Source organism: Chrysochloris asiatica, unplaced genomic scaffold, assembly GCF_000296735.1.
Source record: "Chrysochloris asiatica unplaced genomic scaffold, ChrAsi1.0 scaffold00010, whole genome shotgun sequence".
In the NCBI taxonomy this organism is placed as follows: Eukaryota; Metazoa; Chordata; class Mammalia; order Afrosoricida; family Chrysochloridae; genus Chrysochloris; species Chrysochloris asiatica.
Window position 1 is genome coordinate 27,035,481 of NW_006408528.1, and position 14,534 is coordinate 27,050,014.

Below are 14,534 nucleotides of genomic sequence, written 5' to 3' on the forward strand. Positions count from 1 at the left end.
CCTCCTCCTCCCCCACCACTTCCTCCACCAACTTCACCTAAACCAACAATTTATCCTAGAAGAAAAGTACCAGTTACAGCTTCAGTGACTCTAACTACTACTGCTAGTCCCCTGGTCGATGCTGTTGCTACTGTGGAGACCCCGACTGTTCTGAAGAGTGACTTACCTGTAACAAAGATATGTACCCCTTCACCTCCTCCTGTTCCTCCTAAGCCGTCTTCAATTCCATCTGGACTTGTATTTACACACAGATCTGAGCCAAGCAAACCTCCAATTGCTCCTAAACCAGCAGCAACTCAGCTTCCAGTAACTACACAAAAACCGATGGACACACCTCCCAAGCCAACAGGTTTATCTTTAGCTTCAAGTATGACATTGAATTTAGTAACTTCAGCAGATTATAAATTGCCTTCTCCTACCTCCCCACTTTCTCCACACTCTAACAAGTCTTCACCGAGATTTTCCAAATCCCTCATGGAAACATATGTGGTAATCACGTTGCCATCTGAACCTGGGACTCCCACCGATTCTTCAGCTGGTCAAGCAATTACTAGCTGGCCGCTAGGATCACCTTTCAAAGACCTGGTTTCCATTGAACCAGTGTTTTCTATAGTTCCTCCTGTGACCGCTGCAGCAATTCCAAGTTCTTCAGAGCAAAGCTTGCACATCTCAGGAGCTTTGGATACATTTTCTGCTGCCCCTGTCACAACACTCTATTCATTTCAACCAGCCCCAACTTCACTTGTACCATTTCTTACAACCGAAGTTTCCAAGACTGAGGTTGCAACAACTAAAAGTACAGTCCCTGGTGTTGGTCTTAGTAGTGTCTCTATAACAATTCCAACAGAACCTCTTGCTCTAGATACCCAACATCTAGAGAAGCATCAGCATAAAGAAAATGGGAAACTACAACTTGGTGATGTCATTGATCTGCGTACAGTACCAAAAGTAGAAGTCAAAGTCACGGAAAAATGTATGGATCTTTCTGCTACTACAGTGGATGTGAAAAGGCAGACTACATCAACTGAAGGTTACGGGAGACAACTTAGTACTGTGCAACCATCCATTATAAATCTTAGTGCAGTCTCATCTGTAGTAACTCCAGTATCTCTGGTCACTGAACCAGGGACAGTTGTCACATGCACAGCTAGTGTGAATTATACCACAGGCACAGAAAGCTTTATGGGTATAGAACCTACGATGACAATACCACTCCAACTAACTACACCAAAGTATACTGAACCTCCATACAGGATGCCAAGTGGCCAAGCCTTTCCTACACCCAGGGAAGAAGCACCAATAAATTTATCCTTAAGTACTCCAGCACACGCAGTGACATTGGCTACTACAAAACCTGTCACTGTACCGCCTGTTGGGGTCACAAATGGATGGCATGATAGCACCACATCTCAGGGAATCACTGATGGAGAAGCAGTGGATCTCAGTACCACAAAGGCTCATAGAACTGTCGTAACAGTGGATGAATCTACTTCAAGTGCAGTGACCAAAATAATAGAAGATGATGAAAAGCCTGTTGATCTGACTGCAGGAAGAAGAGCTGTGTGCTGTGATGTGGTTTATAAGTTACCTTTTGGAAGGAGTTGCACAGCACAGCAACCTGCAACTACTCTTCCTGAGGATCGTTTTGGTTATAGGGATGACCACTATCAATATGATCGGTCAGGGCCATATGGTTACAGAGGTATTGGGGGAATGAAACCATCCATGTCTGACACTAATTTAGCAGAAGCTGGACATTTTTTCTATAAAAGTAAAAATGCTTTTGATTATTCTGGAGGAACTGATGCAGCAGTAGATCTAACTTCAGGGAGAATTACTACAGGTCAGTATGATGTAGCAGCAGACCTATCCTTGAAAAATCATTATGGTGTTCCCCATCTCATTTCAGGATGAAAATGTGGTCCCTTCTCCAATTGTGTTTTTTCTATTTCTTTGGATGTTTTGGCAACATAGTGCGCTTTTTTCTTTTTTCTTTTTTTCACATTTAAAAAATTTTGTTCTGCCCAAAGTCACCTGCATGTGTCTGCATGTTCGACATTGCTTTTATTCTGCATCTAATTAGGTAACCTGTGGATTTGCATGCAGCCCCATTCATTGTGTTCATCAAGATGAGAGAGATTTCAAACGCGAAAAGCATCATTCGTTTTTGGGAACTGGACTATAACTCTGCCCTGTATTTCAGGTGAGGTAATGGATTATTCAATCAAGACTACAGGTCCCTATCCAGAAACAAGACAAGTCATTTCAGGTGTTGGGCTTAGCACCCCACAATATTCCACAGCAAGAATGACCCCACCTCCAGGATCCCAGTATGGTACAGGGAGTGTTTTGAAGTCATCTAATGGTGTTGTATATTCCTCAGTAGCAACTCCAGTACCTTCTACATTTGCTATCACCACACAGCCTGGCTCCATTTTTAGCACCACTGTGAGGGATTTGTCAGCTATGCACACAACTGATGCAGTGACTTCATTATCTGCCCTGCACCAGAGCCAGCCAATGCCTAGATCATATTTCCTAACAACAGGTGCATCTGAAACAGACGTTGCAGTAACTGGTATTGATATCAATGCCAGTCTGCAAACCATTACTATGGAAACTTTTACAGCTGAGACAATAGACTCTGTTCCCACTTTAACCACAGCATCTGAAGTGTTTTCTGAAATTGTGGAAGATGAAACTGCTCTTTTAATTGTCCCTGAAGAAGATAAACAGCAACAGCAGTTAGACCTAGAGCGTGAACTCTTGGAACTGGAGAAAATCAAGCAACAACGCTTTGCTGAGGAATTGGAGTGGGAACGCCAAGAAATCCAAAGGTTCCGAGAACAAGAAAAGATCATGGTTCAAAAAAAGCTGGAGGAGTTGCAGTCGATGAAGCAGCACCTTCTCTATCAGCAAGAAGAAGAACGGCAGGCTCAGTTTATGATGAGGCAGGAGACATTGGCTCAGCAACAGTTACAGCTTGAGCAGATCCAACAGCTACAACAACAGCTTCACCAGCAGCTAGAGGAGCAAAAGATTCGTCAGATCTACCAGTATAACTATGACCCTTCTGAAACTGTCTCCCCACAAACTACTACAGAACAGGCAATCTTGGAAGGTCAGTATGCTGCCCCAGAAGGTGGTCAGTTTTGGGAGACTGAAGAAGCCACCACTACAGCTTCAGCTGTTGTGGCAATTGAAATACCACAAAGTCAAGGATGGTACACAGTTCAGTCTGATGGTGTTACTCAATATATCGCACCACCTGGCATCCTAAGTACGGTTTCAGAAATCCCTCTAACTGATGTTGTTGTAAAAGATGAAAAACAACCCAAAAAGCGAAGTTCTGGAGCTAAAGTCCGTGGGCAGTATGATGAAATAGGAGAAAATATGGGAGATGATCCTCGGTGTTTTAAAAAGATCGTGGACAGTGGTGTGCAAACGGATGATGAAGATGCAGCAGACAGGAGTTATGCGAATAGGAGAAGGAGAACTAAAAAAAGTGTTGATACAAGTGTCCAAACTGATGATGAAGATCAGGATGAGTGGGATATGCCTAGTAGATCAAGGAGAAAACCTCGTGTAGGGAAATATGGTGACAGTAGTACAGAAGCAGACAAGACCAAACCCCTTTCCAAAGTCTCCAGCATAGCAGTTCAGACAGTGGCAGAGATATCTGTGCAAACGGAACCCGTTGGAACCATAAGGACACCTTCAATACGGGCACGAGTAGATGCCAAGGTTGAAATAATTAAACACATTTCAGCACCTGAAAAGACTTACAAAGGGGGCAGTTTAGGATGTCAGACAGAAGGTGATTCAGACACACAAAGCCCTCAATATTTGAGTGCTACATCTCCAACCAAAGACAAGAAACGTCCAACGCCTTTAGAGATAGGTTATTCTTCTCATCTCCGGGCAGATTCCACAGTACAACTGGCTCCTTCTCCACCCAAATCGCCAAAAGTCCTTTATTCACCCATCTCACCACTTTCACCAGGCAAGGCCTTAGAATCAGCCTTTGTACCTTATGAAAAACCTCTCTCTGATGACATAAGTCCACAGAAAGTACTGCATCCAGACATGGCTAAAGTTCCTCCAGCAAGTCCTAAGACAGCCAAGATGATGCAGCGTTCTATGTCTGACCCCAAGCCTCTGAGTCCAACAGCAGATGAGAGTTCCAGGGCTCCTTTTCAGTATACCGAGGGCTACACGGTAAGCAATACTTTTTTTTTTAGTTCAAAGACAATGATGGGATGATGTTAATTTGTTTGCAGATTTTAAGGGGGAAATAAAGTTCCTGGTCCCTTAGAAATCTAATGCTAAGTTTCAGTGATGACTCATCCTTTAAAAATTTGGGTGAAAAAATGCAAAAAGAGCCTGCAGTTAAAATTACTCAAAAAAGAAAATCTGTAATGCAAAATGGAGAAGGTGTTGTTTTAATATTCAAATCTCTCTTGTGTGTATAACACAGTGATTTCAGTGAATTTAATTCGTCTTCATGGTCAAGTATGATGGTATATGACCATAAACAGATCAAGCAAAGTCTGGCCATGAATGTAAACCCATTGCTAGTAGAATGCCACAGCTGATAGTGTTGGGGATCATCTTGTATGTTACTATTATGTTTTCATAAAAACTCTTAGAACAAACGGTCACTAGAGAGCATTTCTAGAGCAGGCAGATGAAAGTGGTATGCAGTCATTGTAGTTCATCCATGCTTATTTTGCTTCTGACAAATTTATTAGGCTAACCCAGGAAAATTTTAGTCCTAGTGCTTAAATAATACTTTTCTAATTTTTTTTTAGTTAATCATTATCTGAATGAGGAAACTTTAGTATTGAACAGAGGGAAATGGAAATTTATTAAGATGCCTTAATAAAAGAATAAACGAAAACCAAGCCCATTGCGACTGAGTTGATCCAGACTCATAGAGACTTTACAGGGCAGGGTAGAACTGCTCTTTAGGGTTTCCAAAACTGTGTAAATGTTTACGGAATCAGACAGCCTCATATTCCTTCTGTGGAAAAAAGCTGGTGTATTTGAACCACCGAGCTTGCATTTAGCAGCCAAACACGTAACCCGATCCACCACCAGGCTTCTTTTCCTTGATAATGGTAGTGGTGGTGGTAACTGGAGTTTGGTTCCAACTCATAGAAACCCTGAATAGGATTTTCTAAGCTGTAAATCTTTCAGGGAGTAGAAAGTCTCATCTTTCTCCCTTGGAACAGCTGGTAGTTTTGAACTGCTTCCTTGATAATCGAGATTAATTATTTCTGAATGCATATTGTTGTTGTTAAGAGCCATTGAGTTAATTCTGACTCAAAGCGACTCTGAATAGGGTGTCTGAGTTGTGACTTGTTGGGTGGAACCACCAATCTTTTGGTTAGCACCCCAGTGCTTACCCTATAGCACTACACCATAGTTATGTTGTAAAAGGAAAAGAACACATAGAGGTTTGTTGTTGTTGTTGTTGTTGTTGTTGTTGTTATCTGCCATCAGTCCAGTTCTTACTAATTATGACCTTGTATAAGGTTTCCTGGTATCCTGGTGTGACGCTGTGGGTTAACACGCTGGACTGAAAGGTCAGTTTGAACCACAAGGTTGGCAGTTCAAACTCACCAGCTGCTGCTCGGAAACCCAATACGAGGTCGCTATGGATCAGAACTGACTCAACGGCACTTAACACCAGTAGGGTTTCCAATGCTGTAAATATTTTGGGGAGCGAAAAACCTAGTCATTCTCCTGCAGAAGAGCTAATGGGTATGAAGTGTAACCTTATGATTAACAGTCCAGTGATACACCTAAAGCACCACCAGCACTATTATGTTGTTGTTTCTAGATGCCATCGAGTCTGTTTCAACTCATAGTGACACTATACATGACAGAAGGAAATAATGCCCAGTCTTATGCCAGCCTCACACTTGAGATTTTACTACTGTCACTGTGCAAACCCATCTCATTGGGGGGTCTTCCGCATTTCACAACTCTGCACTTTTCAAGGCTCTGGTGCCTCCTGATAACATACCCAAAGTATGAGAAACAAACTACTTTCCATATTCTTCTGATGTTTTCTGCATCATTAAATATATTTCCCATAAAATCCTTCAATATTGCAAGTCAAGGCTTAATTTTTTTTTCTTCCTTCAATTCTTGCAGCTTGAAAAATGCTGAGTATGTTCTTTCCCTTTTGGTTTTCTAACTCCCGGTCTTTTCATATTTCATTATAATACTTAGTTTTGTCTTCAAGAGTTGATGTTTGAAATTTTCTGATCAGCTCCTTGGCTTCCTTGTTTCTTTGATCCACTTTAACATCTCTATACTGGAACTCAAGTACCAAAATCTCAGCTGACATCCATTTTGGTCTTCTCTTTCTCTCCTGTCTTTTTGTTGACCTTTTGTTTTCTTCCTGTCTAAAGCTTTTTTTTGTCCTCCCACAACTCTTCTGGTTATCGGTTTTAGTGTCTAATGCATCAAATCTGTTCTTAAGATAGTCTGTTAATTCAGCTGGGATATGTTCAAGGATGTATTTTAGCTCTTGTGATCTTTTTTTTTTCCTTCAGCTTCACCCTGAACTTGATGGTCATTCCCAAGTTGGTTCCTGCCTTATTTTGGTTGATGTTATTGAGCTTTTCCATCATCTCTTCCCCCAAATCTAGTCAATTTGATTCCTGTGTGTTTATTTGGTGAGGTCCATGAGTATAGTCACCTTTTGTTTAAAAAGGTATTTGCAATGAGTAAGTCTTTGGTCTTATAAAATTCTATCATGTCTTCTCCAGCATCATTTCTTTCATCAAGGTCATAGCCCAATTACTGACCATTCCTCTTTGTTTCAACCTTTGCATTCCAATCACCAGTAATTATCAGTAAATCATGATTACATGTTTGATTAATTTCAGACCGAAAAAGTTGATAGAATTTTCAGTTTCATCATACTGGCTTCAGCGATTGGTGCATACATTTGAATAATTATAGTATTAAATGGTCTTCCTTGTAAGCTTATGGATACTATCCTGTCTCAGACAGCACTATACTTCAGGATAGATCTTGAAATGCTCTTTTTGACAATGAATGTGATGCCATTTCTGGCATAGTAAGCCACGTGCTTGTCATTTTCAAAATGGCCAATACCAGTTCATTTTAGTTCACTAATGCCTAGGATACCAATCTTTATGTATTCCATTTCACTTTTAACAATTTGTCATTTTCCTTACTTATACTTGATACATTCCATATTCTAATTATTAATTACAACTGTTTCTCCTCATTTTGGGTTGTGCCCCATCAGCAAATAAAGGTCCCCAAAACTTTACTCCATTCATGTCATCACAGTCAACTCTACTTTGATGAGGTAACCCTTCCTCAGTCGCATTTTTGAGTGTCTTCTAACCTGAGAGGCTCATCTTCGGGCACTATAGCTGGCAATGTTCCATTGCTGTTCATAAGTCTTTCAGAAATAGTCTGCCTCACCTTCTTTCTAGTCTGCCTTAGTCTGGAAGCTCAGCTGAAATCTGCCCACCACGGGTGACTCTGCTGGTGTTTAAAATACTGATGGCATAACTTTCTGCATCACAGAAACATGCAATCCATCACAGTATGACAAACTAAGAGACAAATGGTGGTGCACTATGGTAGTGCTCATATATCTAAATGTTATTTTAGATATGTTTGTGAAAATCCCTACAGCTGAGAATAAGGGACATTAATAATTGCTATAAAATCAAGTGTATTGAATTTTTGAAAATCTAATATAAAATCTTTCAAAACTGACTGGATAATGTTTGTTCAATTTCAATCAGAATTTATGTTCTAATTAAAAGATTTAAAGCTGTAGCTCTTAGAACCCTGAAACTTCTATATGAGCTTTGCTGAGATATTACTAGATTTCTATTGATCAATATTTTTACTGTAGGATGCAATTATGCTGTATTATTGTATCTATTAACATATACATACACATAATAATCATTAATAAATTGCATATTCATTTCTACTTTAAAAAAATTTCATTGTACCATTTTTCAGTATGTTCTTTCTCAACCAGTGAGTCCTAAAAATAAAACTTCCTTCATGTGGAAGACAGAGGTCATGGTCATATATTAGTATTTTTTTAAAATGACTCTTAAGACTGTCTGGAAGCTACTACCCTGGTACAATTAATCCAGTGTGCAAAGCATTCTTTTTTTTAAAGCTCTGTTTGTAAAAGTAAACATAGAAGTGAAATGTGATTTTAAACCTGTTATAATCTATGGATATTTAATTAAAGTTTTGGCTTATAGATTCAGGAACCCTGGTGGCACAGTGGTTAAAGGGCTTGGCTGCTAACTGAAAGGTCCAAAGTTTGAGCCCACCCACAACCCCAAAGCAGAAAGATGTGGCAGTCAACTTCCCAAAATGTACAGCCTTATGACATTCTACTCTATCTTACAGCATCACTATGAGTTGGAATCAACTCAGTAGTAATGGATTTAGTTTTGGCATTTGGTTGGGCAATAGATTAACCTAAAAATGTACATGAAAACTTTGAAAATATCATTTTTGCACAAGATTTTTTTTTAAACTTTTTGTTGTGACTTGGGTGAAGGTTTACAGAACAGATTGAATTTCCATTCAACAGTGAATACACATTTTATTTCATGACATTGACTGCAATTCCCACAACGTAACTGCACTCTTCCAACTTCCTCCATGCACTTTTCCTGTATCTCTTCCTACCTTATGAGCTTTATCCCTAAGAAAATGCTGCCCGTTTGATATCTATGGTTGATTGTTCTCAGGGGTACATATGGCTCACATGATTTTGTGCACCTTTTAAACTTATCTCTTGTTTGGCTTAGGGTGGTGGGTATGGGGTGGTAAGTTCATTTTCTGGCTTGAACATGACTAAGGGCAATGGTAGTCCTCACCCACTATTTTCTGTCAGATCCGTTGCTTAGATATTTGTTTTGTTTTCTTTATTGATTTTGAATTTATTCCACAATTTTCACCCATTCTGTCCAAGGAGTCGTGGTGTGGCGCTGTAGGATAAGCACTGAACCACAAGGTCAGTTGGAACCAGCCACTCCTTGGAAACCCAATACAGGGTGTCTATAAATTGGAACCAACTCGACGGCACTTAACAACAACAACTACTATCTAAGGACCTTCTATTATGATCCCTTTAAGAGTTGTCAGCAGTGGTAACCAGGCACCAGCTAGTTCTTTTGGCCCCAGAGTCTTGTAAGCCGAGGTTCAAGTGGTCCATTAGTCCCTGGGACAAATGCTTCCATGGACTCTTGATTCTCTGCACTCTTCTTTGCTTCAGATATGAAGAGACCAATACTTGTACCTTAGTGGCCAGCTTTTAATATCTTAGTCACTGCTCCCAAAGTATAATGTAGAACACGGTCTTTTCTTTGTGAACTATGTCATACTAATGTCCCCACTGACTATATTCTGAGCCTCCAGGCCCAGGGACTCATTCCCTCAAGATTATGACTAGGAACTTTTTACAAATTTGCCCTTGTATGCTTTACTATATTCATGGATATGTTAGCAGCACATTTTTAAGTGAACAGTATTTTTAAAGTAATATTGAAGACTTGGTCATTACAATCAATAGATTGTTGTATTTAATGTATTCATCATTTAGTATAAGGTCTTGTACTCCTTTTTAAAATTTTGTTTATTTATTTAAATTTACAATATTTATGGATTTAAAGAATAAACACAGGATAATATTCACCAATTCAACAATTTCTATAAGTACAATTCAATAACATTAATTACATTCTTTGAATTGTGCACCCATTCTCACCAACCTGTTCAGAATTGTTCCTCCCCTATTAATATAAACTTACTATCCTCTGAGTATTCGATCTCATCTTCCAGCTGCTATTGACAATTTGATTCCAAGCAGATAGTTCTTGAGAGAATACAATGTTCAAGGCATGCATTCTTTAGTAGTTAAGCTAAAATATTGTTTGGTTTTATGAAGATTTCAAGTGATGTTTTTGGTCAAAGTTTTAAAAATTACCTCAAGGCAATAATTTCTTACCCAGTCACTCTTAATCTAGAGGACTCCAAGACAAAATTCCAGATACTGATATTTTTCATCCTAGAATCCTTTGAATTTGTAAATATGCAATAAAAATACAGTGGGTTGCATTACTGATTGTTTCAGAAATCGAGATTCTGATTTACTAGGGGTTTCATTCCAAGGACTCTATTATAAGTCGGTTCTGGTGTAAATCAATACAGTGTGATTCTGTCTTTAAATGCCTTATAACCAGGCATGGACTTCTCCTCTTTGTGAATATAGAGTCTTGCTTTCATTCTTTTCCAAAACAAGCTCATTTAATACACATTAAAAATCGATCATTAGTAATATGTACTACTTATACATACAATGTGGCAGTGCATAATTTACTGATGTTAAAGAAAAGGACAGCTGTAAATAAAAAAATAAAAGGACAGTGGTAAGTACAATTCATTTCATAACTCGAATATGTTATAAATTAGGGATTACCAGTACTGAAGTGACTAATTAAAAATGAAATTGAGTTGTTAAGTGGAGTTGAGTCTATTCAAGGAACAACTGGTGGGTTTGAACCTCCAATCTTGTGAGTAACAGTCCAGTGCTTATCCTACAGCACCACACTGTGACTCCAAAGTCCGATTGTTGTTAAGTGCCTTTGAATCAGTTCTGACTCATCATGACATTGTATGATGGTGGGGGTGCCATGGAGTTGGTTCTGGTTCATAGCTACCCTGCATAGGATTTTTGAGACTGTGATCTTTATGGAAGCAGAAAGCCTCATGTTTCTCCTGTGGAACAATTGGTAGTTTGGAACTGCTGACCTTGAGGATAGCAGCCCGACTCGTAACCACTATGCTACCAGAGCTCCTTAGTGACTCTGTACTTGGTTTAACAAGATTAACCTACGAATTGGGCTGCGAACCTTAAGATCAGCGGTTCGAAACTACCAGCCGCTCTGCGGGAGAAAGATGAGGCTTTCTACTCCCGTAAAGATTTACACCCTCGGAAACCCTGTACAGGGTCGCTATGGGTTGGAACCGACTCGACGGCACTTAACAACAACAACAACAACCATTTTATATGTAGACATTGCTTTAACAACAGTAATACTTTGTGTTTATGATGGGACATTTACTATGTGTTTCTATGCAAATGTATACTCATGCTTTTAGTCTATTTTAAAAGAAACAAAAGTATTTCTTAATTATAATCAGGGTTGATTATTAACTGTACAAAAAAGAATATTCTTCTAAGTGTTGTTCATTGTAATGTGACTCTAAGAAGTCTAGCTAAATAGTTTATAGATTCCTAATTTTCATGGACCAGTTAAAACAAACAAACAAAAATCCACAGTAGGCTTTGAGGCAGCACAATAGCATATACGAGAGGGCTCCAATAAATTCATGGAAGAATTTAATTTTAAGATAATGGAATTTTTCCATGAAATTTTTGAAGCCCCCTCATATAATGTAAGGTAACTTTTATGCCATGTGATATTCCATAGTATCCACTCTTCTTGAAAGTGACAGGAAAGTTTCAAAGATTCTGAGACATGAAAGTTGAGATCCCTTTTACATGATAAAGAAGGAAATGGGGAAGCTATAAAAAGAGGCAATACAGTCAAAGGATGTGAATGATAAGCAGACATAGAGCAAAGAGAATAAGAAGGTTTGAAACTGTAAATCAAATAAGGCTCTATGTTTCCATTACAGAGTTTGGATTTACTTCTCTTGGTTATACAAAGCATAGTCCTAGTCATCATCTTTTATTTACATTAGTTTTATGCAAATAAAGGAGCCATGGTGACAGTGGTTAATAGTGTTTGGCTGCTAACCAAAAGGACAGCAGTTCAAACCCACTAGCTGTTCTCAGGAAAAAAAGATGACAGTGTGCATAAATACATGAAGATTTCCAGCCTTGGAAACCCAATGGGGTAGTTCTCCTCGGGTCACCATGAGTCCGAATCAACTCCATGGCAGTTGGGTTACACCTATAACATGCACACTCTGTGTTAATTGCCAACCACTACCTCTTTCACCAAGAACACCTGGTGGCATAGTGGTTTATGAATTGAACTACTAACCACAAGGTCAGCAGATGGAATCTAGCAACCACTCCATGGGAAAAAGAGGGATCTTTTTGTTCCCGTGAAGATTTACAGCCTCAGAAACCCTATCTTGTTAGCTGTCAGTGTGACTCATAGAGACCCTATAAGCTGCTGATGTGTTTGAATTGTAGACCTTCTGGTTAGCAACCCAGTGCTTATCCTACACTGCCACACCAGGACTCCTTGGAACCCTAAGTTGTTGTTGTTATTGTTAAGTGTCATCGAGTCGGTTCCAACCCATAGTGAACCTGTATAGGGTTTCCGAGGAAAAGCAGGCGAGTTTGAACCCCCAACCTTGCAGTTCAAAACAACTGTAAGGTCCAGTGCTTATCCTACAGAGCTACCACAGGACTCCTGGAAACCCTCTAGAGGGGTGCTATGAGTCCCAACCAATTTCCCTGACCATCACCATCACCACCACCCTTTCCTCCAAATATTTTCCTGGGCTTCACTTTGCCATTTTTCAAATATATGCCCCTGTTTAAAAAAAAAAAAAAAATGTTAGCACAGCACATTACAAAAATACCTCCCCTTGTGGAGAGGAAGCAAATTGCAAACAAACATGGAAGATATATGGTATTTGCACAAAAATATGGTACACAATCCACTAACCTCTGCACTGCCAACACTCTTGCCTTCTCCTCAGTCAACTCTCCAAAAGCTGGTGTGATTTTTCAAAAATTTAAATCAGGTTATGTCACTCACTTCATAGCTCAAAGTAGATTCTCATCATACTAAGACTATGTAGACTTTTTTGCTATGCTGTCCTCTCAAGCTCAGCCCTTTCGGACCCTCCGCTGTTACTTGGGAGCTTGGTAACCCCAGACTGTGTGCTCACGATCTGCTGGGACAGACTCAGGACTACCCTGCCTTCATCAAGAATATCCACAATATGAGGCCCCGAGGACCTGATGAACATGCATCCCTGCGACCTGCTCTGTCTGCCCAATCACTACCAGGTGAAATACCACTTCTACCACAGCCTCTGCTGGCCCCAGCTCTCTTACATCACTGAGGATGAGAATGGGAAGATTGTGAGGTATGTCCTGACCAAAATGGAAGAGGATTCAGATGGCATACCCTATGGACACATCTTATCACTGACTGAAACATTCCCACCAATGCCTTGGCTTGACAAAAAAGCTGATGGGCTCCTGAGACATGACTAAGAACTTCAATGCCAAATACGTCTCTCTCTGCAAGTCAGGAACTCTGCATCTCTATTCCAAGATGCTCAACTTTCAGATCAGTGAAATGGACAGGAAAGGTGCTTAAGACATGAAGCAGGACTTCACCCTAATGACGATGAGTGAGGTGAGTGCCGGAGCTGAAGGAGAAAGGCAGACACGTGGTGCTGAGGCCAATGCAGAACAAGGTGAAGGTCAAGGGCAATTCACCTCCAATCTCAGGCAAGGCCACCAGGAAGAAGGGCCTGGCTGCCAAGAATACAAGTGGAGCCCTGGGGACCTCAGTGAAGTCAAAAAGACCACAGAGAGCACTGATGTCAAGGACATCTCCAAGTTTCCAACTCAACCTACTCTAGCCTGCCACTCCCCACTGGCCTTCCTTTGCCCACCCTGACCCGTCCATCCCTGCCTCACCCAACTCTTGCCCAATAAATTTCACCCCAAGGTCTGGAAAAGAAAGAAAGAAAAAAAAGAAACAATTTTTTCTCTAGGCCCACATGTCTTTTCCCACCTATCTCATCACTTCCTCAGTCACTAGTACCACATCTTCACCATTTTTCACTCTACTTATCTTTGGATACGCAAGCCTAATCTCCACCTAGGGCTTATGTGTGGATCTGTCTTCCCAGATTTATGCCTGGTTCTTTCTGCTAAAAATTTCACCTTCACAGAGAGGCTTCCATTCTCTAAATAAGTTGACTATCACCATGAATTCCTCTACACCACCCTCTAAATTTCTATACAGTATATTATTGGTTCCACTACCCATCTTGTCAGTTTGTTATACTGTAGTGGTTTGTGTGTTATTATGATGCAGGCAGCTATGACACCAGTATTTTAAATAAGAGGAGGGTCACCATAGTGGACAAGTCTCAAGACATCTTCCAGAATAAGACAGGCTAGGAAGGAGATGTTGGTAACTTCTGAATGGTTACCCATTGAAAACCTTATGTACAGCAGTACAATATTATCACATATAGCACAAAAAGATGAGCCTCTTAGATTGGAAAGCACTCAAAATACAACTGGGCAATAGCTGTCTCCTCAAAGTAGAGTTAGCCTTGTTGTTGTTGTTGTTGTTGTTGTCAGGTGCCATCGAGTCGGAACCGACTCATAGCAACCCTATGCACAGCAGAACGAAACAATGTCTGATCCTGGGCCAACCTCACTACCGCTGCCACACTTGAGTCCATCAATGATGCCACCTGGCTGATCCATC

At 40.2% G+C, this 14,534-nt stretch overlaps 1 protein-coding gene and 1 pseudogene across 1 annotated transcript in view; both read left to right on the plus strand.

The window, feature by feature from the left end:
- PCLO (piccolo presynaptic cytomatrix protein) overlaps nucleotides 1-14,534 on the plus strand; it is a 483,434-nt gene that overhangs the window by 242,401 nt on the left and 226,499 nt on the right. The window contains exons 7-8 of the mRNA XM_006834340.1: nucleotides 1-1,843; nucleotides 2,204-4,218. The exon at nucleotides 1-1,843 is cut by the window's left edge and continues 13 nt beyond it. Of these exons, the coding sequence (XP_006834403.1) occupies nucleotides 1-1,843; nucleotides 2,204-4,218 (3,858 nt within the window). The remainder of the gene's footprint in view (nucleotides 1,844-2,203; nucleotides 4,219-14,534) is intronic.
- LOC102835006 lies at nucleotides 4,505-13,709 on the plus strand (annotated as a pseudogene).